This window comes from Panthera tigris, chromosome B2 (assembly GCF_018350195.1).
Source record: "Panthera tigris isolate Pti1 chromosome B2, P.tigris_Pti1_mat1.1, whole genome shotgun sequence".
Lineage (NCBI taxonomy): Eukaryota > Metazoa > Chordata > Mammalia > Carnivora > Felidae > Panthera > Panthera tigris.
Window position 1 is genome coordinate 131,943,329 of NC_056664.1, and position 22,551 is coordinate 131,965,879.

Below are 22,551 nucleotides of genomic sequence, written 5' to 3' on the forward strand. Positions count from 1 at the left end.
AAGCTTAAGTTGAAGAATTTGCAGTGATGGTTTTGTGAATTATAGTTTAGTCTCCCTGTAACTTTACCAATTACAATTTGTTTTGATTTTAAAGGAGATGTTGGGCGAACTCTTCACTCCTGTAGAAACACCTGAAGCACCAAACAGGGGATTCTTTAAAGGCTTATTTGGAGGTGGTGCACAATCTCTTGATAGAGAAGAACTGTGTAAGTTGACTGATTTAATTTGGATATTATATCTGTAAAACTGAAGCATTCAAGCCATGTAGGCTTTTCTTACATGCATAAATTATGTTCACCTTTTTCCCTTTGTCACAACAATTAATATATCCATGTTTTTCGCAAAAGGACATTTTTTTTTTTGGTCATTCTAACCAGTATCAGGGGAATATATTGCTCAGGGAACCAAGATCAGAATAGGTTCGGGTGGTTAAAAATGAGTATTCACAACTTAATGAATAATTTAGAAAGTGTTTTCTTTATTTTCATTAAATATGATCTTTTATTATTTCAATTCTATTATTAACTTCATTTGGTGACCTTAACTTTGAAAAAGTGTTTTACCTAAACATTTATCTTAGGAAACCCCTGGTACTATTCTCATTGCAGTAAAAAGTTACTTAAAATAGCAAAATCTCGTTCATTTACTACCTTCCACATAATTGGCACAGAGTAGAAATTGGTCCTTGAATGAGCTAATGAATCCTTGAATGTTTGACCTTTCTTTCAAATAGCTGTTATCTATCCTTATTTTTTTTTTCCTTTTATTCTCTTTCTGTTTTGCAAAGATACGTTAGAATTTTCCTTTTGTGTTTGCTTGACTAATTAGAAAAACTATAAGATTAAATATCATTAAGTTGCAGTGCAGTGCAATTTAACTTTCAGGACTTGTCCAGATGATTGATCAATCATCTTCGTTCTGGGAATCAGTCAGTTTTAGTTCATTGTGAAAAATGAAGACTGTTCTTCAAGCTATGGGCAGCTGATAATTTGGAATAACAGTCTCGCCAAGGATAATTGATAGAGTAACACAAAATTTTAAAAATGTATTTTTTTAAATTCTTTAAAATATCAAAGAGCTAATGGTATAGTAAAGAACACTATTCATAGGGAAGGATGGGAACCCAGAGTGCTGAGCCTAAAAAACTGAAGACAATCTTCCTCTGGAGTGCTTTGCTAATCTGAAGCAGGAGGCTGAGATACTAAACTGTGTTCATATGAGCTAGGCAGGCTCCTAGAACAGGCAAGGATGGGATCTTTTTTTTTTTTTTTTCCTTTTTTTACAGTTTTTACTTTCAATTTTTTTAATTCAAATTTTAGTTAATATATAGTGCAGCATTGGTTTCAGAAGTAGAATTCAGTGGGCGCCTGGGTGGCTCAGTCAGTAGAGAGTCTGATTCTTGATTTCAGCTCAAGTCATGCTCTCACAGTTTCGTGGGTTCAAGCCCCACATCGAGTTCTGCACTGGCAGCACAGAGCCTGCTTGAGTTTCTCCCTCACTCTCTCCCCTCCCCTGCTCACAGTCTCTCTGTCTCCCTCAAAATAAATAAATTTTTAAAAAATAAAAAATAAAAGAATTCAGTGATTCATCACTTACATACAACACCCTCTGCTCATCACAACAACTGTCTTCCTTAATACCCATCACCCATCTAGCCCATCTCCCACCCACGTCCCTCCATCAACTCTCAGTTTGTTTTCTGTCCTTAAGAGTCCCTTGTGTTTTTTTTTTTTTCCCTTTCTTCTCTTCCCCTCTTTCCCATATATTCAGCTGTTTTGTTTCACATCAGTAAAAATTATATATTTGTCTTTCTCTGAAAGGTTTATTTCACTTAGTATAATACATTCTAGTTCCATCCAAATCATCGCAAATGGCAAGATTTCATTCTTTTTGATGACTGGGTAATATTATATATATATATACATACATATATGTGTATATATATATATATATATATATATATATATATATATATATATACATATGTATATATGTATACACACACACACACACACACACACACACACACACACACACCATGTCTTCTTTATCCATTCATCAGTCAATGGACATTTGGGCTGTCTCCATAGTTTGGCTATTGTTGATAATGCTGCTATATAAACATTGGGGTTCATGTGCCCCTTCAAATCTATTTTTGTATCCTTTGGGTAAATACATAATAATGCAATTGCTAGATTGTACAGTAGTTCTATTTTTAGTTTTTTTGAGGAACCTCCACACTGTTCTCCAGAGTGGTTGCACCAGTTTGTATTCCCACCAGCAGTGCAAGAGGATGAGGATGTGGAGAAAGGGGAATCAACACCTGTTGCTTCTTGTGTGATTCATTTTAGTCATTCTGACAGATGTGAGGTGGTATCTCATCATGGTTTTGGTTTCTATTTCTCTGATTATGAGTGATATTGAGCATCTTTTCATGTGTCTGTTAGCCATCTGGATGTCTTCTTTGGAAAAGTGTCTATTCATGTCTTCTGCCCATATCTTAACTGGGTTACTTGTTTTTTGGTTGTTGATTTTGATAAGTTCTTTATAGATTTTGGATACTAATACTTCATAGATACGTTGTTTGCAAACATTTCCTGTTCTGTAGGCTGCCTTTTAGTTTTGTTGATTGTTTCTTCACTGTGCAGAAGCTTTTTATCTTGATGAAGTCCTCATAGGTCATGTTTGCTTTCATTTCCCTTGCCTTCAGTGACATGTCTAGTAAAAAGTGCTACGGCCTAGGTGAAAGAGGTTGCTGCCTGTGTTACTCTCTAGATTTTGATTGTTTCCTGGCTTACATTTAGGTCTTTCATCCATTTTAAATTTATTTTTGTGTATGTAAGAGAAAGTGATCTAGTTTCATTCTTCTGCATGTTGCTGTCCAGTGTTCTCAGCACCATTTGTTGAAGAGACTATCTTTTTTCCATTGGATATTCTTTCCTGCTTTGTCAAAGATGAGTTGATTATATAGTTGTGGGTCCATTTGTGGGTTTTCTTTTCTGTTACGTTGATCTGTGTCTGTTTTTGTGCTAGTACCATATTGTCTTGATGACTACAGCTTAGTAACATAGCCTGAAATCTGGAATTGTGATGCTTCCAGTTTTGTTTTTCTTTTTGAGGATTGCTTTGGTTATTTGGGGTCTTTTGTGGTTCCATACAAATTCTAGGATTGTTTGATCTAGCTCTGCAGTAAATGCTGGTGGTATTTTGATAGGGATTGCTTTAAATGTGTAGATTGATTTGAGTAGTATAGACATTTTAACAGTGTTCTTCCAATCCATGAGCATGGAATGCTTTTTCATTTCTTTGTGTTCTTTTCAGTTTCTTTCATAAGTCTTCTATAGTTTTCAGAGTACAGATCTTTTACCTCTTTAGTTAGGTTTATTCCTAGGTATCTTGCTGTTTTTGTGCAATTGTAAATGGAATTGATTCCTTTATTTCTTTTTCTGTTGTTTCATTATTGGTGTATAGAAATGCAACAGATTACTGCACATTGATTTTACATCCTGCAACTTTGCTGAATTCATGTACTAGTTCTAGCAATTTTTTGGTGGAGTCTTTTGGGATTTCTACATAGAGTGTCATGTCATCTGTAAATAGTGAAAGTTTAACTGCTTCCTTGCCAGTTTTTATGCCCTTTATTTCTTTTTATTGTCTGATTACTGAGACTAAGTCTTTCAATACTATGTTAAATAAATAGTAATGGTGAGAGTGGGCATCCTTGTCTTGTTCCTGTCTATAGGGGAAAGGCTCTTAGTTTTTCCCCATTGAGGATGATATTAGCTATGGGTCTTTCATATATGGCATTTGTGATGTTGAGGTATGTTCCATCAGTTCCTACTTTGTTGAGAGTTTTTATCAAGAATTGATGCTGTATTTTGTCAAACACTTTCTGCATCTATTGGCAGGATTATATGGCTCTTATCCTTTCTTTTATTAATGTGGTATATCAAATTGATTGATTTGTGAATATTGAACCAACCCTGCAGCCCAGGAGTAAATCCCTTTTGATCACAATGAATTAGTCTTTTAATGTACTGTTGAATTTGATTTGCTAATACCTTGTTGAGAATCTTTGCATCCAGTTTCATCAGAGATATTGGCCTGTAATTTTCCTTTTTAATGGAATCTGGTTTTGGAATCAAAATAATTCTGGCTTCATAGAATGAGTTTGGAAGCTTTCCTTCCATTTCTATTTTTTGGAACAGTTTAAGAAGAATAGGTGTTAACTCTTCTTTAAATGTCTGGTAGAATTCCCTTGGGAAGACCACTTGGCTCAGGATTCTTGTTTGTTGGGAGATTTTTGATTACTGATTCAGTTTCTTTGCTGGTTATGGGTCTGTTCAAATTTTCTATTTCTTCCTGTTTCAGTTTTGGTTATTTGTGAGTTTCCAAATTTCAAAAAAAATGGAATTGTCCATTTTTTCCCAGATTTCACAGTTTGTTGGAATATAATTTTTCATAGTATTCCCTTATTATAATTGTTTATATTTCTGTGGTGTTGGTTGTGATCTCTTTTCATCCATGATTTTATCTACTTGGGTTCTTTCTCTTTTCTTTTTGATAAGTCTGGCTAGGGGTTTATCAATTTTGTTTATTCCTTCAAAGAACCAACTCTTAAGTTTCTTTGATCTGTTTTACTGGTTTTGTTTCTGTCATTTATTTCTGCTGTAATTTTGTTTATTTCCCTTCTGCTGGCTTTCGGCTTCATTTGCTGTTTCTTTTCTGTCTCCTCTAGGTGTAAGGTTAGATTGTGTATTTGGGACCTTTCTTGCTTCTTGAGATAGGCCTGAATTGCAGTATAGTTTTCTCTTAGGACTGCCTTTGCTTCATCTCAGAGGATTTGAGCTGTTGTGTTTTCATTTTCATTTGCTTCCATGTATATTTTTATTTCTTCTTTAATTTCCTGGTTAACCCAATCATTTATTCTTTAGTAGGATGTTCTTTAACCTCTATGTATGTGAAGACATTCCAAATTTTTTTTTGTGGTTGATTTCACGTTTCATAGCATTGTGATCTGAAAATATGCATGGTATGATCTCGATCTTTTTGTACCTGTTGAGGGCTTATTTGTGACCCAGTATGTGATCTATTCTGGAGAATGTTCCTTGTGCACTCGAGAAGAATGTGTATTCTGCTGCTTTAGGATGAAATGTCTGAATCTATCTGTTCAGTCCATCTGGTTTAATCTTGTTACGGTCTTTATTGTAAAATCTAGTTTGTCTGATACAAGGATGGCTACTCTGACTTTCTTTTGACATTCATTAGCATGATAGATGGTTCTCTATCCCCTCATTTTCAATCTATAGGTGTCTTTAAGTCTAAAATGAGTCTCCTGTAACCAGCATATAGATGGATCTTGTTTTGTTTTGTTTTTCCATTCTAATACCTATGTCTTTTAATTAGAGCATTTAGTCCATTTACATTCAAAGTGATTATTGAAAGATATGAATTTAGTGCCATTATGTTGCCTGTAGAGTTGATGTTTCTGGTGATTTCTCTGGTCATTTGTAGCCTTTGTTGCTTTGGTCTTTTTTTTTTTTTTTTTTTTTTTCTTCTCCACTCTAAGAGTACCCCTTAAAATTTCTTGCAGGGCTGGTTTAGTGGTCACAAACTCCTTTAGTTTTGTCTGGGAAAGCATCTCTCCTTCTATTCTAAATGACAGCCTTGCTAGATAAAGGATTCTTGGCTGCATATTTTTCCTATTCAGCACATGGAATATTTCCTGCCACTCCCTTCTGGCCTGCAAAGTTTCAACGGACAGGTTTGTTTCTGGCCTTATGTGTCCACCCTTGTAGGTTAAGGACCTTTTGTCCCTAGCTGCTGTCAGAATTCCCTCTGTATCTTTGTATTTTGCAAGTTTCACTGTGATATGTCATGGTGTTGACCTGTTGTTCTGTTTTGTTTTGTTTAAGGTGAGTCGTCTGTGCCTCTTGGACTTGGATGTCTGTTTCCTTCCCTAGATTAGGGAAGTTCTCAGCTAAGATTTGCTCAAATAAACCTGCCCTTTTTCTTGCTCTTCTTCTTCTGGGACTCCTATAATACAAATACTGTTTCACTCTGTGGAATAACTAAGTTCCCTAAGTCTCCCCTTGTGATCTAATAGTTTTCTTTCCCTCTTCCTTTCAGTATCATTATTTTCCATAATTTTATCACCTATCCTCTCCTCTGCTTCTTCAGTCCTCATCATGACTCTATAGAGTAGGTTTTGCGTCTCAGTTACAGCATTTTTCTTTCAGCCTGACTAGCTTTTAGGTCTTTGATCTCTGTAGCAAGGATTTCTCTTGTGTCTTCTGTGCTTTTTTCAGGCCCACTAGTAGTGTTATGACTGTTGTTCTAAATTCTTGTTCAGATATATTGCTTATCTCTGTTTTGAGTAAGTCCCTGGCTGTGATTTCTTCTCAGCATTTCTTTTGGGAAGAATTTCTCCATCTTGTCATTTTGGCTTAGTTTCTGTCTTTTGCATGTTTTGAAAGTATGTTATGTTACCTGTATCTGAGAGTAATGCTGTATTATAAAGGGGTCATATACTGTCCAGGGCCTAGCACTTCAGGAAGTTTTTCTGGTATATGCTGTGTGCACTCTGCTGTTGTGTTTTGTCTGCTCTTTCCCACTGGTCAGTCCTCTATAGGACTCCTCCTTACCTGCAGTGGGGAGTACTTGGGCCTTTAACTAGGTGTGCTTTGAATTGTTTGTTAAAATAAGCCTGAAAAATAAGGGGGAAAAAGCCTGATCCCAAAAAGGAAAAGAAGAGGAATGGGAAAAAAAAACAGATAATGAAAAAATTATAAGCCTGATTCCAAAGAAAAAGAAGTGAAAAAAGGAAGAAAAAGAAAAAAAAAAAAAAAAGAAGAAGAAGACTGATCCAATTAAGAGAAAAGGAAATGGAAAAAAGCAAACAAAAAACTATGAGCCTGATTCCAAAAGAAAAAAAAAAAGAAGAAAAAAAAAAAAAAGTAAGCCTGGTCCTGTTTTCATCAGATCTGCAGATGTTGTATTGAAGCACCTCATTTTCAGTGCACTTGGTACAGGGGGGTGTTGTCTGTGCTGGTCTCCTGGAGGAGAGGCCTGCTGCATGGATTGGCTCAGAATCACTGTCTTGCCCCAGTAAATGAACAGTGGCCAGGCACAGGGGGTTGGGGTCTGGTGTAAACTGGTCCCACCTCCACTGGTGGCCACTGTGTTGCTCTCTGATGTCCCACTGAGTTGGTGTTTTGGGGGTAATGACACCACCCAGTCTCTTGTCCCCAGATAGGGGATCTCACACTCTCTGCTGTTCAGGCAACCCTCACAGAATAGCAAGGGCAGTCGGCTCGCCCTGCACCACAGCTGTCCTGCGTTTTTCTTTGGCACACACCTGGGATTCAAAACTCAAAATCCTAAAGGATCTGGCACTGCAGCCTCTCCATGCTGCGTCCGATGTCCCTTGTCTCCGAAAGACAATCCCATGCCTGCACAGTGCACGGAATCTATGGTGCAGCACCACTAAAAGCAGCAACAAGGTTATATGCCCTCTGGGTGTACCTCTGTCCCCTGCTGATGAAAAGGCCTTTTGCTGGTGCCTACAGGTCTTTTGTCCTTGGAGAAGCAATATAATCTCTTCCAAAAGTAGTCCAAGAAGGGGACTGTTCTCTCCCAGTGCGCCCAGCTCGGGAGATCCCTACACCACGCTGTGTACTCTGGGGCCAGCTCCCTCCTTCTCCCCGGGAACGTGCACCACAACTCTGCTCTGGAGAAAGTTGCACACTTCAAAAACCTCAGAGTGTGAGCTCCGTGTGCTGTTTGCAAAAACAAACAAACAAACAAACAAACAAAAACCTGTGACACTCCTTCCCCAGTCCATGGTCCAGAATGGTTTTCCTCTCGTGCAAACCCAGTGTCACACTGTCTCAACCCCTCTCTCTTTCTCTCCCTTTTGTCCTCCATGGAAAGGATTCCTCCATGCACCACCATTTTTCTCTCCCCCAGTTCACTTCCACGCACCTGCCACACTGTCTCCCTCCAACCATGGAACTTCTGCCAGTTCATAGATCAATTTCTTGGGTATTCCAGGTGATCTGACTCAGTACAGCTGTGTTTGAGGGACAAGGAAAGCTCAGGGTGCCCCTACTTCTCTGCCATCTTCACTCCTCTCAAGACTGGGGATCTTATTAAACAACTTCTCTTTGCAAGGAACCAAAAGGCCACAGCTTAAGACTAAAGGTGATCTGGAAATAAATTAGCCCTCCTACACACAGACAGATTAGCTTTAAATTATCTGAGTGTACCAGAAAACTTTCAACCTTATTTAAGTATTTTTTCAGACTGCTCAAGTGCTCAACATCTGGCAAAAGCAAATGAAAATGTTCTCTAATGGAAGGTTACATATTGCAAATCCTCAAATTATTTCTAGAAATAATTTTCAAATATGTCATCCAAGTTAACCAGCAACACTAGTGACCAACACCGTGAACAATGAAACAGAAAAAGCAGAAACAGAATCACAGGTACTTCAAATATTATAATTATCAGACACAAACTATAAAATAGTTATGTATATTATGTTTATAAGCATAAGTACCATGCCTGAACATTTTATCAGATAACTGAAAATTATAAAAATCAACACAACAAATGTATAAACTAAAATGAAATTCTAGAACTGAAAGATTCAAAAACAGAAATTAAAAGCTGAGTAGATAAATTTAACCACAAGTTTTACACAACTGAGGAGAGAATTACATGGCTTGAAAATAGGCAAAATAAATGATCCAGAATGTAGCACAGAGAAACCAAAAAGATGTAAAATACAAAGAAGATAAAAGAAATAGAAGTTGCAGTGAGAAGTTCTAACAAGTGTTTAGACTTCTCAAGAAAGAAAGAGGAAAGAATGTGAAGAAGAAGCAATATATAAAGACATATGGTTGGAAATCTCTAATAATTGATAGACGATACCAATTCACACAGTCAAAAAACCTAATGAATTCCAAGGATATTTTTTAAAAAATTCACAGCTATATATGTCACATGAAAATAGAGTATATCAAAGACAAAAAAGAAAATATTTGAGGTGGCTAGAAGAAAATGAGGTATCCTTTAACAAGCTATACACTGATTTCTCAACAGCCAAAGATAATGGGATGATCTTCTGTATGTTGACAGAAGACAGTACTTAATGTAGATTTCTATACTCAAAGAAAATAGCCTTCAGGAATGAGACATTTTTAGGGGAATAAATGAATAAGACTTGCCACCACACTAAAGGAAACTCTAAAGGCTGTACTAATCCTCCATGGAATGTCAGAGATGCAGGAAACAATGTTTTGGAAAGAAAGTAATAAGTTCATGCATAAATATAATGAATATAATCTTTACAACTGTAAAGCAAAGTCTTATGTGTATACACATATACAAACACAAAGAAAAATAGTACACTCATAAAAAATACATAAATACACAAAAAAATCATATAAAATCAAGAGAGTCACAAAGAGTAATTGCATTTAAGGTGATCTGAGATGACGCATTTTTAAAGAGATTTTTTAAGAGTATCTAACAGCTTTTAATAAGCTAAGGATGCATGTTATAATTTCTTTTTTTTAATATTTATTTTGAAAGAGAGAGAGAGTATGTGTGTGTACAAGCAGGGGAGAGACAGAGATAGAGGGAGAGAAAGAATCCCAAGCAGGCTCCATGCCACCAGCACAGAGCCTGACACATCTTATGAACCGTGAAGTCATGACTTGAGCCAAGGTCAAGAGTCAGATGCTCAACCAAGTGAAGCCACACAGGCACCCCAATCTTTGCCTTTTAAATTAAGGGCATAATTACTATGGTTATTTATATTCAAGTCTGCCATCCTTTATGTGTTTTCTATTTATCCCATCTGTTTTGTGCATTCATTGAGTGCACCTTATATATTTCTTTTAATATTTATTTATTTTTGAGAGACAGAGCATGAGTAGGGGAGGGGCAGAGAGAGAGGGAGACACAGAATCTGAAACAGGCTCCAGGCTCCAAGCTGTCAGCTTAGAGCCCCACACGGGGTTTGAACTCATGGACAGCAAGATCATGACCCAAGCCGAAGTTGGACGCTCAACCGACTGAGCCACCCAGGTGCCCCATACCTTATAATTTCACTAAAAAATATATTTTAAAAAATCATATAACTACTAGAAGAGAGAGACCATTTCCCAATCATAGTGGGAACTGCTAATATGCCTATTGATTGAGATACAAAAGCAGACAGCAGTAAAGTCAGTAAAGGATATAGAAGGCATGAACAAAACAATTAATGAAATTAAAACTAATGAAGAGATACAGAACATTGCAGAATACATGATTTTTAAGCACAGACAGAATGGTCATAAAATGTATTTGTAGAGAAATTACAGATGTATGCTGAATTATTTTGAGTAAAATGTCATAATGTCTATAATGAATTTTAAATATTCAAAAATTTTACATATAGACACTCATATGTCAAAAAATGTTACCTATTACCAAAATTAGATAATGAGTATATGGATGTTTATTATACAGTTCTTGTACTTTCCTTTATGTTTGAAACTTATATTTTAAAAACTTGTTTTTTTTAAGTTGACCATGTGTTAGACAGTTTTTTTAAAATTAAATTTCAAAGGATTGAAGTTAATTGTTTGTGACCTAATCACAATGCAGTTATGCTTGTAATTAGTAACAAAGCTAATTTTAAATGCCACGTTTGAAAATTAATACAGTTTTGAATAAACCATGTGTCAATTCATAATCATTGGTAAGCATCTAAAGTAATATTGATATTTATAGTGGCGCCTGGGTGGCTCTGTCAGTTAATTGTCCGACTTCAGCTCAGGTCATGATCTCGCAGTTCATGAGTTCAAGCCCCATGTCAAGCTCTGTGCTGATAGCTCAGAGCTTTGAGCCTGATTCAGATTCTGTGTCTCCTCTCTCTGCCCCTCCCCTGCTTGTATTCTCTCCCTTTCAAAAAATAAACACTTAAAATGTATATATTGATTAGTATATATACAATATTATTAGGAAAAGAAAACATAAAAGTGAGTGAACGGAACAGCCGTCTCAAAAAGATAGAAAACACAGCATTTAATAAACCAAAGAAAATAGAGGATAATAAGACAGTAATGACTTAGTAAATAAATATACAGTAGAAAAAATCAACCAAACCAAAAGTTGATTCTTTAAAAATCTAATAAAATTGATAAATTTCTGGTGAAACTGAGCAAGAAAAAAGGAAGGCACAAGTAAACACTATCAGAAATAAAAATAAAAAAGAAAAGAAAAAAAAAGAAGATAACAAAGGATAAGAGGATGTAATCGCCCTAAAGGATCAAAGATAGCAACTTTGTTTTATCTATTTTTCTGAAGCCACATCTCTCTCTCTGCCCATAGCTAGGAAAAGCTCTTTGCTTGTGATTACATTGGGTTTACCTGGATAATCTATTTCTAGGTCCTTAACTTAATCATATCAACAAACTTCCTTTTCCTATGTAAGGTAACAATCACAGGTTCCAGGAATTAGATTATGGTCATCTTTGAGAGGAGTGGTGGACATTATTCTACCTACCACAATCATATTTAAAAAAAAAAAAAAAAGGTCAAATACTTAGATATGCATCTTAACAGAAGATGTTTAGGACCTCTATGGGGAAAATAGAAAATTATAGAAGTTTGTTGAAAGAAGTTAAAGACCCAAATAAAAGGAGAAATATACTATGTTCATGCATTGAAAGATTCTTGGGGCACCTGAGTGGCTCAGTCGGTTGAGCATCCAACTTTGGCTGAGGTCATGATCTCACGGTTCGTGGGTTTGAGCCCCACATCAGGCTCTGTGCTGACAGCTCAGAGCCTGGAGCCTGTTTCAGATTCTGCGTCTCCCTCTGTCTCTGCCCCTCCCCCACTCACGCTCTGTCTCCCTGTCTCAAAAATAAATATTAAAAAAAAAAAAAAGATTCAGTAAAAGGCATCAATTCTCCCAAAACTGATGTATGTATACACACGCAAATATACACTTAATGAAGTCCTTATCAACACCCCCCCCCAAATTTTGTAACTGATACTAAACTTTAGATGGAAATTCAAAGGGTTTTAGCTCTTCTTTTTAGCCTTGTACTAAAAGCTTTAACCAGGACAATTAGGTAAGAAAAGGAACTAAAGGGCATGCATATTGGAATGGAAGAAGCAAAAGTCTGTATTTGTAGATGACTAATCTTACAAATAGAGAATTTTAAGGAATCTATATATATATACACATATATATGTATATGTTATATACATTGATGTATATGTTATATATATTTTCTATATGTGTATGTTTTATATTTTTATATATATGTTATATATGTATATATAAATTACAAACAAGTTCAGCAAGATTGCAAGGTACAAGATCAATGTAAATAATCAATTGCTTTTCTTCATATACTAGCAGTGAAGAAACTGAAAATTTAATACAGTTCCATTTCTGATAATATCAAAAAGATAAAGTACTTAGGACTAATTTAACAAAAGAAGTGTAAAATGCACTAAAAACTTAAAAACATCATTTAAAGAAATTAAATCATAGATAAGTGGATTGACATCCTGTGTTCATGGATTGGAAGATTTAATATTGGGAAGATGGCCATGCTCCTCAAGTTGATCTGTGCATTCAACACAATCCCTGTCAAAATCGCAACTATTTTTTTTGAAGAAAGAAAGAAACTGTTCCTAACATTTACATGGAAATGGAAAGGATCCAAAACAGCCACATATACACAAAAATTGTTTAAAGAAGAAAAAAGATCGAGGACTCACACGTTTCAATTTGTAAATTTACTACAAAGCTATAATCATCAAGATAGTGCAGTAGTGGCATAAGGACAGGTAATATAGATCAATGGAATAGAATTGAGAATCCAGAAATAAGTCCATACATGTATGGTTAATTGGTTTTCTACAAGAATGCCAAGAAAATCCAAAGGTGAAAGAATGGTCTGTTCAACAGATGGTGGGGACAGCTGGATATCCACATGCAAAAGAATAAAGTTGTTTCCCCACCTCATACCATACATAACTCAAAATGGATCAGTGACCTTAATGTATGAGCTAAAACTGTAAAAGTGATAGAAAAAAGCATCGGTATAAATCTCTGTGACCTTAGATTAGCCAGCGGTTTCTTAGATGTGACATCTAAATCACAAGCAACCAAAGAAAAAAATAAATTGGATTTCATTAAAATTAAAAATCAAAGAACGCTGTCAAGAAAATGAAAAGACAACCCACAGATAGTAATAAAATACTACAAATCCTATATGTGACATATCTGGAATCTGGTAAGAGTCTAATATTTAAAATATATAAAGAGGGGCGCCTGGGTGGCTCAGTCGGTTGAGCGTCCAACTTCAGCTCAGGTCATGATCTCACGGTCCGTGAGTCCATGAGTTCCAGCCCCGCGTCGGGCTCTGGGCTGATGGCTCAGAGCCTGGAGCCTGCTTCTGATTCTGTGTCTCCCTCTCTCTGCCCCTCCCCTGTTCATGCTCTGTCTCTCTCTATCTCAAAAATAAATAAACATTAAAAAAAAATTTTTTTAAATAAAATAAAATATATAAAGAATTCTCACAACTTAACAGTAAAAAGAAAAATAGCCCAGTTTTTAAATGGGTTTGAATAGACTTTTCTCCAGACAAAATATACAAATGGCCAATAAACATGAAAAGATCTACATCATCACTTGTCATTAGGGAAGTGGAAATCAGATAAATGCCACTTCACACTAGAATGGCTGTCATTGAAAAGCTGTTCAATAATAAATGTTTGCATGAGGGGTGGGCAGCTAGGTGGCTCAGTCCATTAGCTGTCTGACTTTGGCTCAGGTCATGATCTCGCAGTTCACGAATTCCAGCCCGACGTCGTCGGGCCCTCCAATGACAGCTCAGAGCCTGAAGCCTGCTTCCGATTCTGTCTCCCTCTCTCTCTGCCCCTCCCCCGCTTGTATCTGCTCGCTCTCTCTCTCAAAAATAAATAAAACATTAAGAAATTTAAAATAAATGTTTGCAAGAATGTGGAGAAATTGAAAATCTCCTACATTGCTGGTAGAAATATAAAAATGCTGTAATCTCTCTGGAGAGCTGAAAGTCCCTTACAAAGTTAAAACATGACTCAACAATTCCACTCCTTGGTGTACACCCAAGAGAATTGAAATATATGTTCACACAAAAACTTGTACAAATGTTCATTAATAGCTATTCATAATAGCCAAAAAGTAGAAGCAACTCAAAGGTCCATCAACTGATGAACTGATAAAATGTCATATATCCATTCAATCGAATATTATTCAGTCATTAGGAGGGATGAAGTACCAATGTGTGCTACAACATGTTGGGCCTTGACAACATTATTTTAAGTGAAAGAAGCTGGATACAAAGACCACATATTGTATGAATCCATTTATATGAATGTTCAGAATAGTAAAATTTATAAAGACTGAGTAGATTGTTGATTGCCAAGGACTGAGAAGAAGCAGGAATGGAAAGTGACTCCTAATAAGGATGGGGTTGTTTTTTGGTTTTGGTTTTTTTGTTTTATTTATTTTTTTGAAGTCATGAAAATGTTTAGGAATTAGATAGTGATGGTGGTTAAACAACCTTCTAAATAAACTAAAGTTACTGAATTATTCAGGGGCAAATTTTATGGTATGTGAATTATATTTCCAGCGAAAGAAATGTATGCTGAGGGAAGAGGGGAAATCTGACCTCAGTCTTTAACATAATGTAAGACTTTTACAGTAACCTAGATATTAGGGAATCAAGGTCTGGATTATGGAGGGAAAGGAAGCAGTGAATTCCTGAGATCTTTTGAAGGGAAAAAAATTGGTCTGTTTGTAAGTGACAAGATAAATGGAGAGAAAGAAAGAGATTCAGCGTATCTACAACTTTTGAAGACTAAAGTAGAATAATAAATGAATTCTGCATTTTCCTCTACTTCTAAACCTAAGCACAGTATTTAAAGGATGAGAAAGCATGGAAGAAACTAAATCAAATCTGTATGTTTAATTTATCTTTAATTTTTTGCACACCTAGGTAATTTTTACTGTTATGTAAACTAGTATCAGTATACCTATTATTCATTGCAAGAAAGAATTATTAGTACCTTTTTACACAAGTTTTGTGACATAAACTAGTGTAGAGGACACTATTAGTGTACATTCTGTTTTTACACGTTTAAAAACCTAAAAAATTAAAATCATTATAATGAAAAACATACAGTGAATATATACATATTTCAATTTGTTGTCAATGTCAACCTGAAAATTGTGTTTTAATGTTATCATGTATACTAGTATCATATATATAAATAAAATTTTCATTTCTTGAGTTACTCTTTCATTTATCAAATCATTCAGTTGGAGAATCGTCCTCAGGAAAGGCTTCAAGGAGTCTTGCACAGCATATCCCTGGCCCAGGTGGCATCGAAGGTGTGAAAGGGGCGGCATCTGGAGTCGTCGGTGAATTAGCACGAGCCAGGTTGGCCCTAGATGAAAGAGGGCAGAAGCTTGGTGATCTGGAAGAAAGAACCGCAGCTATGTTGTCTAGTGCAGATTCGTTTTCTAAACATGCTCATGAGGTATGTCTAGCAGACAAATATTTAAACAAAATAATCTAGGTGAAGCAAGTATGAAAATTGTTTTTTTTTTTTTCTTTTAATAGCTATTATATTTCTTCAGGGGAACTTTCATTTATTCTCTGTACAATCAAGTTCCTGATTCTTGCCACCAGAGGGAACCACGACAAGGATATGTCTCAGTAGCCTTTGTTCTCTTACTGAAGTTTATAAATTTTGAAGGAACCTGCTCACCTTCAGGCTTTTTGTAAATTTTGTAAATAAAACCAATGGCTTTGCAACTGTTTTTAGAGAATGCAGAAGGCTCAGATGTTACTACTAATTTCTAGAAAAGGAAATCATTTGCTTCTCTTGATTCTTTAGATCTAAATAACTAAAATTGGCAGCCATTTTTATTCAAGTAGACAATACTAAATCTGTCTGTAGACCAATTCATCCCGAGGGCTAATGAGGTGGATTTTTACAATGAATTCATCTTGATGAATTCGGGAATCGTGGTGGATCTTAGAAACATACTTTAAGAAGGGACCCCTAGCTGGCCTTCTTACAAATACGCTTTATTGGCCAGCATAACAACACTTAAAAAATTGGATTTAAAGGCCCCTTCGGTAGACTCTACGTCTTCATTTTGACACATAGTCTGCCAGTCCTTGATGCTTTCCACTGGGCTGCTGTACACATTGAGTTCCTAGCCTAGGCCTTGAGGACGTTTTTAGTTTGTTACCTGAAGACACCTTATTAAAATTATTTTTATATTTGAGTAACCAGTCTATCAGCAGTAGCTCTTTAAATCTTTCATTCAAAAGTCATCTTTTCCTTGCTCAAGAATGCTGACATCTGGAATGCATGAAAGAGGTAACTTGACCTGGGAGAGATTTGTCCAGGGCTTCAAAGAGATTTGGAGATGCTTTCACAGTGCTGACACACACCTCAGATACAGGCTCATGACCTTCAATCTAGGTCAAGAATTTTGTTGGCATAACCCTGCATCTGACTGCGATCTCTAATGCATATAACCCTTGAGCTGATTTCAGAATATCCACACTCTAAATATTTAGCCAAGAGCTTTGTCTCAAACTGTTAGCTTTTCCCTTGTACCAAATGTTGTTTGTGAGCCGTATTTAAGAGTCTGTGAAGACAATACATTGAGGTGGTTAAGCTCATGGGTTCTTGTATAAGACTATGTGTGCTGAGATACCGGTTTCACTTTTGTGTTACCTTGGGTAACCCATATGAGCCTCATTTTCTTCCTTTATAAGATGAGGAAAATAATAATCTCTAACCCATAAAGTTGTGAGAACCAAATGAAGTCGTGTCAGGAAAGACTGCTGTGTAGTGCCTGGCTCAAGACTATGGGCTCAGGAAATTTCGGATGGGAGCAAGAGTAGTGTTCCCAACCTCTCATTCCCCACGTTCTTTAGCCTCATTTTTAGTTCAAACCAGAGAACTGAAAATTACCTTATTTGTAAGGTATTACCTTAGGTCACCAAAGAATCTACTGAGCCAAAGTTGAATTATGTCACATCTCTAAGAAATAAGAGGACCTTCTAGGCTACAGTTCTTAATGGTTACGGTCTTTTTTTTTCCTCTAAATGGAACAGTTCTTACTGCTTTCTATATAAAATTATTTGAAGTAAGCAACATAGTAACACTGTAGAATCCTTCCGAATGATATATTTTGGAAAAACATGGCAATGATTTATCACATAAATGTTGTCATTCTGGCATTTTTTAAAAATGTTTTTCGTGTTTTCTCCCCTCTAGATGATGTTGAAATACAAAGACAAGAAGTGGTACCAGTTCTGACAGCTAGAAATCCAACTAAGTACAACGTCAGCCAGAAGGAAAAAGAATTTTCCTTTTTTATTTTCTCGATTTCACTTTAGGAAAGTTAACATTAAAGGGATGTTCGTCACTGGATACTGTTCTTTCCTAGCACAATCACGCACTGTTTTCCCTCAGTCATGTGGCTTTAACTGAGGAGGAGTGTCCACAGACACTCAAAGTGGAGTCTATGGTGTGTGCCAGCTCTGAGGTGACGGTTTGGGAACTAAGCAGGTCACGTGTTACAGACGAAGAAACAAAGGGGGATGTCGAGGAGACCTGGCAGGGACTATTCCTGGATCATTCCTGTATTAAACTTGCATATGCCAAAAGAGTTTGTGCTGTCGTATCTGCCTTCAGTGTTTGACCTCTTTGAGGGAGAGGCAATAAGTCAGAGGTCCTGAAGCTGAAATAGTTACGTTTGTCTCACTGACTGAATTATGAACAGCTGTCTTGGACTTTCCCTTCCTTAAACAGACTGGTCATCAGTATCATTAGTGAAAAAGAAACAAACTGTTTGTTACCATATCTTTAGACAGATAAGCTGAATGGTGGGCTTTAAATAATAAAAACATACACATAGTTGACTTGTGTATGGGCTACTCTTGGATTCTTGTTATTGTATATTTGTGTTTAGTCCATATTTTGTCAAAAGCAAAACAAGGTGATACATCACTTTTCATTGAAAAGAAAAGTGTAGAGCATGACTGAACTGCTCATCATTCTGGGAGTTTCCATGTAGTGGCTATACAGTGTGGAAAGTGAGAAAAACCTCCATTGTGGTGAGGAGAATACTTCAATGTCCCTTGTCCTTGTTCTCATTAATTCAGCTAAAGGTGGATTTGACCAAAATAGTTACTGGTTACCTTTGTAGAAATGTTGAAATTGGCTAAATTTTTAATTTTGCTTGAATTTTTATAAAATGTTTAACCAAATGTACCTTTGCATTATTTAATTAAAATTGCTTAAAAAAATGTTTCTTTATTTCACTAAAATGCTCAGCTCCCTTTTTAAAATGCCCTTTATTTGCTAACAGTTCCAGTACACTCAGGTGATGAGCCAATTAAATCTTAGTGCACATGCTGTCGCATGGAAAATTACAAGCATCTCTTGTCAATAATTATCTATATAAGAGTCTAGTCTGATGACCTACAAAATATTTTCTGTAGAAATATACTATAAATCTGTACATGTCCTTTCAAGGTTTTAAAAAGCGAAAAGGAAAGGAAAATATGTGCATTTTGGTAACTAAATTATTTCTGTATTGGAGTATAATACAAATGAGACCATCAGTGGACAATAAATGATTGGTTCCTAGAAGAGCATTGCAGACAGGAACGAGATGGCTTGGAAGGAAGTAATCTCATAATGCAGGCTCATCTGAGATTATTACTGACTGTTCTTAAGGCAACAAAGGAGGAGCAAAATAGAAGCATTACACTTACTGTTAATGAAATTTAAATATTTTCTTCTATAAAAAATTGCTTAAAACAGTTTTCTTTTTTTCCGTAAGAGAGAATCAGAGCACAAATTGATAGCAAACTTGATGGTTGTTTTGCTATCCCATAGGATCATTAAAGGTATATGTACAACACCTTAATTTCGCACAGTCTGTTAGGCGTTTTTTCCTCTTGGTTATTTTCATTAATAAAGCTTTTATGTTTACATTTTTATAATGTGCACTATGGGATACAAAAGTTTACATTAAAATTTACTTTAAATATCATTATGGAGGGACTAAATATATGTGATAGAGATAATTGATCAAGCCAAAACATTTCAGAAGTCATTTTCAAAAGTTTCTGAATTTGTAGAAAATACCTACAGATAACATATTTCTGTTTAGTTAATGTCAGCAGTATGATGAACATTCAGGAGTTTACAGATGGCTTAATTTGTATCCTGTATTATCTAATAAACCCGTTGTTCCATGATCTGTCACAGGAAGTATTAGGCCCTTTTTAAAGGTACAGTTTTAAGAGTGTCCTCAATTATATCAACAGTTAAAGGATTTGAAGTTGAGAAGCGTTAAGTAAAGTAATAAACTGACGATTCCCCATTTCGTAGAAGGGCATATTAGCTCCAACTGTTTAATTTGCTGTGTTATTTTGTGTTAATTGTACATCAACTTTATTTTTACTGTCATTTTTCCTGTTGTATATAAAATGAGCTAATCCTGTAATTATTTTCAAATAGAGAAGTAGATACATTTATCGGAGATGGATTTTATAAGAAAATGTTAAAATCAACATTTTGAGTTATTTTATTTCATTTTTAAATTAACCTACAGATTATGCACAGCAAACTAGAAACTCACTTAGGATTAGAAGGCTTGAAGTATTTTTGAGAATAGGAAATAGCTTCTCTGAGTTATACTTGATTCAGTCTGTAGATGAGAGACAGTCTGCAGTAATAACTAACCCAGGGAATTTATTGTAATTTGAGAGAGAACATCTCTATTTTTTTTCTTTTTAAGCGCAAAAAGTAACAGTCACCAGCAAGCCAGGATTTCAGGAAAATAAACCAAAAAAAAAAAAAAAAAGTCAAAAATATTAGAAAAGTGAAAGATATGTGTGTGTGCTTCCTCCATACCTCCATATCCTCATTTGAGGACATTATTCTTTGTTTCATGTGTCGTTGGCTCTAAAGTCATTGAAGTATTCATTGATTAGCAGTTTGTCAATAGGAAGTTGTTTGCCTATATGTGCCATATATCCAGTTCACTCTTCAAGCTAAAATTCATATGTATTTGCTTAAAAAGTTATTTGAAATCTTACACTCTGACAAATTCTGTGTATTACATCCATTTGAAGTTTTGCATCATCTTAATCCCCTGGGTTTGCATTTCATTTGTACGGAGCGTTTCCAGAAATGGTTATTGATCTGAGCTGTTATTAACTTCTTAATTCAATTTTCTTTATGGATGTGAAAAAATGCTGCTACCTGTCTATGTTATGTGTGGTATATCCCAGTTTAAATACAGTACTTTCTAGTAAAGAAAGAAGCTTTTCTTTTGCTTAGAACTTCTTAATTGTAGGTTTCTCTGAAGTTATTCCTGTAGATTTGTGAGTGTTTTAAACAAGTCTGAAAGTGTTCCACATTTTTAGGTTACAGGGGGTGGTGGGGAGACAGCTGAGGGAATGGAAAACACGTGGTAGACCCCACGGAGTACAAAGTTTTACCCTGAGTTCCATATTCCATATATGTTTTGCTTAAGGCATTTTCTCATATGACATTAGAAAAGCTATATCCAAAGGTAAATTTTTTGTGGCAAAGATTTATTTTACATTTTAACTTTGGGGATTTCATTTATTTGTTTTTGCAAAATAAAGAGCACTGAACTTTAAACTTGAATTTTTTCTGCACTTTTTTAGGTAATGAAAACTTTTTATTATCAGTTAATCCACATTTCTCAGTTAAAATCAAGTGATACATATGTATAAAACATACCAAAATCATGACTATGCTGCTAGCTGCACCTTAAATAATTAAACTGATCATAGTCTTAAAACCTTTAATAGGTCTTTATATAGTTTTCAATTAAAAAAAAATAGTAAGATCATTTGCTGTATGTTTCAGTGTTCTAGGTCTTAAATATTGCAACACTTTCAGATTTGTTTTAAGATCATACAGTAACATGTTATATTTATACATATGGCTAGAGAATATACTTTTAATTTTAAAATACAATTTTTATAAATGTACTCTTTAATTTTAAAAATGGTGAACTTGTTAAGTTTAAGTCGAAGTACTTAAAAAGTATGTATATTATCCATACAAAAAGTTATGTTTTACGCTTATAATAAGAAATATTGGTATCTCATATCGAGATACAATTAATTTTAAAGAATCATACATTATTCAAACGTCTTCACACATTGACAGGAAAGAAAATCATTACTATGGTTTAAAAAAAACCCTCTATTGAGCACTTTCAAATATTAATTTTACTTTGGGGAAAATGCCCACAACAATAATTGCAAGATCTTTCTCACTAGCTGCAGCTTGCTGTTGGATGCCTACCTTAACTATTGTTTTAAAATATATATATATTTAAAATAGTTTTCCAGGTATTTTCTTCTACCTTTTTTAAAAATAAATTTCCAAAAATGAAAACAGAGTTTATGTATTTTTGTCAATGAAGGTTTTTATTTTGTAGTTTATAGAATTTGTTCCTTATCAGTTTGATACTTGATCAATATTCCTAGACTTTTTAATCTGTATTTACTTTGAAAAAGAGCACTTCTCTATCTTAAGTGTCCTCCTTTTTTTCTTTTCCCTTTTAGAGTGTTTGTTCTCTTGGATTGAAATTTATGCCCATAAGTGAGTTTTTTTCATTTGCAAATGAATGTGAAGATACTGTTTACAGCTTTTGTTAATTACACTTTTCATCACGGATCAATTTCTTGTAAAGTGCTATGGGGATTATTTTTCCTGCGAATATTAGTGATCTTACTGCCACAGGAGTTTTAAATAAGGTTCTGTGGACAGAAAATGGTTGTAACAACAACAACAACAAAAATTAAAGGGAAAACTTTAGTTTACCTTTCTCAGCTGAATTAAATGGTTTTAATAACTTCCCAATTATCAGGATTTTCACATGGCTTTCTTCAGTTACTAATACAGTCTTAAATTACTCGGCACAATTCATTTACAAATTGAGTACAGCCCAGGACTACATGTGATTGCTCTTTTTATTGCACTCTTTACATCAGAAAAATCATGAATGTCAGTTTTGCCAGTATTTTGCAATGAGGATCATAGTTATTAAAATTTTTATAGTGTATGAGATGTAAATAAGTCAGTATTCATTTATTGAAGGTTGTTTGGTTCAGGCATTTAAAATGGACATAGGCTAATGGCAATGGTATCCAATTTGTTCGGGAATTTCATTTTTTTAAGTATACTTTTGCTAAGTATTTCATGTTGTTTGAACTTTGCTTCAACTGAAGACAATGTGAGGAGTTAAACATAGACTCAACATGTCAGTAGAAAGCAATGCAAAGAGGGTAAATCATGTTTTAAATTTTTTATTTATTTATTTTGTTTTTGTAAATAAACGGTACTGTGATACTTTAGGTGTGACCTCTGCTTAATATGATAGTTAGAACCAGAAAAACATTTCTTTCTAGG

The 22,551-nt window shown here is 35.1% G+C and overlaps 1 protein-coding gene across 6 annotated transcripts in view; it reads left to right on the forward strand.

Moving 5' to 3' along the window:
- STXBP5 (syntaxin binding protein 5) overlaps positions 1-19,960 on the forward strand; it is a 167,596-nt gene extending 147,636 nt beyond the window's left edge. For 5 of the 6 annotated variants that reach the window (XM_007086879.2, XM_042987284.1, XM_007086880.2 and 2 more), the window contains 3 exons: positions 95-206; positions 15,377-15,597; positions 17,359-19,960. In XM_007086879.2, coding sequence (XP_007086941.2) covers positions 95-206; positions 15,377-15,597; positions 17,359-17,400 — 375 coding nt within the window. In that variant the 3' untranslated portion in view covers positions 17,401-19,960. Of the gene's footprint in view, positions 1-94; positions 207-8,303; positions 9,634-15,376; positions 15,598-17,358 lie in introns of those variants that run through there. The other variant, XM_042987286.1, reaches the window with a different exon arrangement.
- Positions 19,961-22,551: the final 2,591 nt, after the last annotated feature.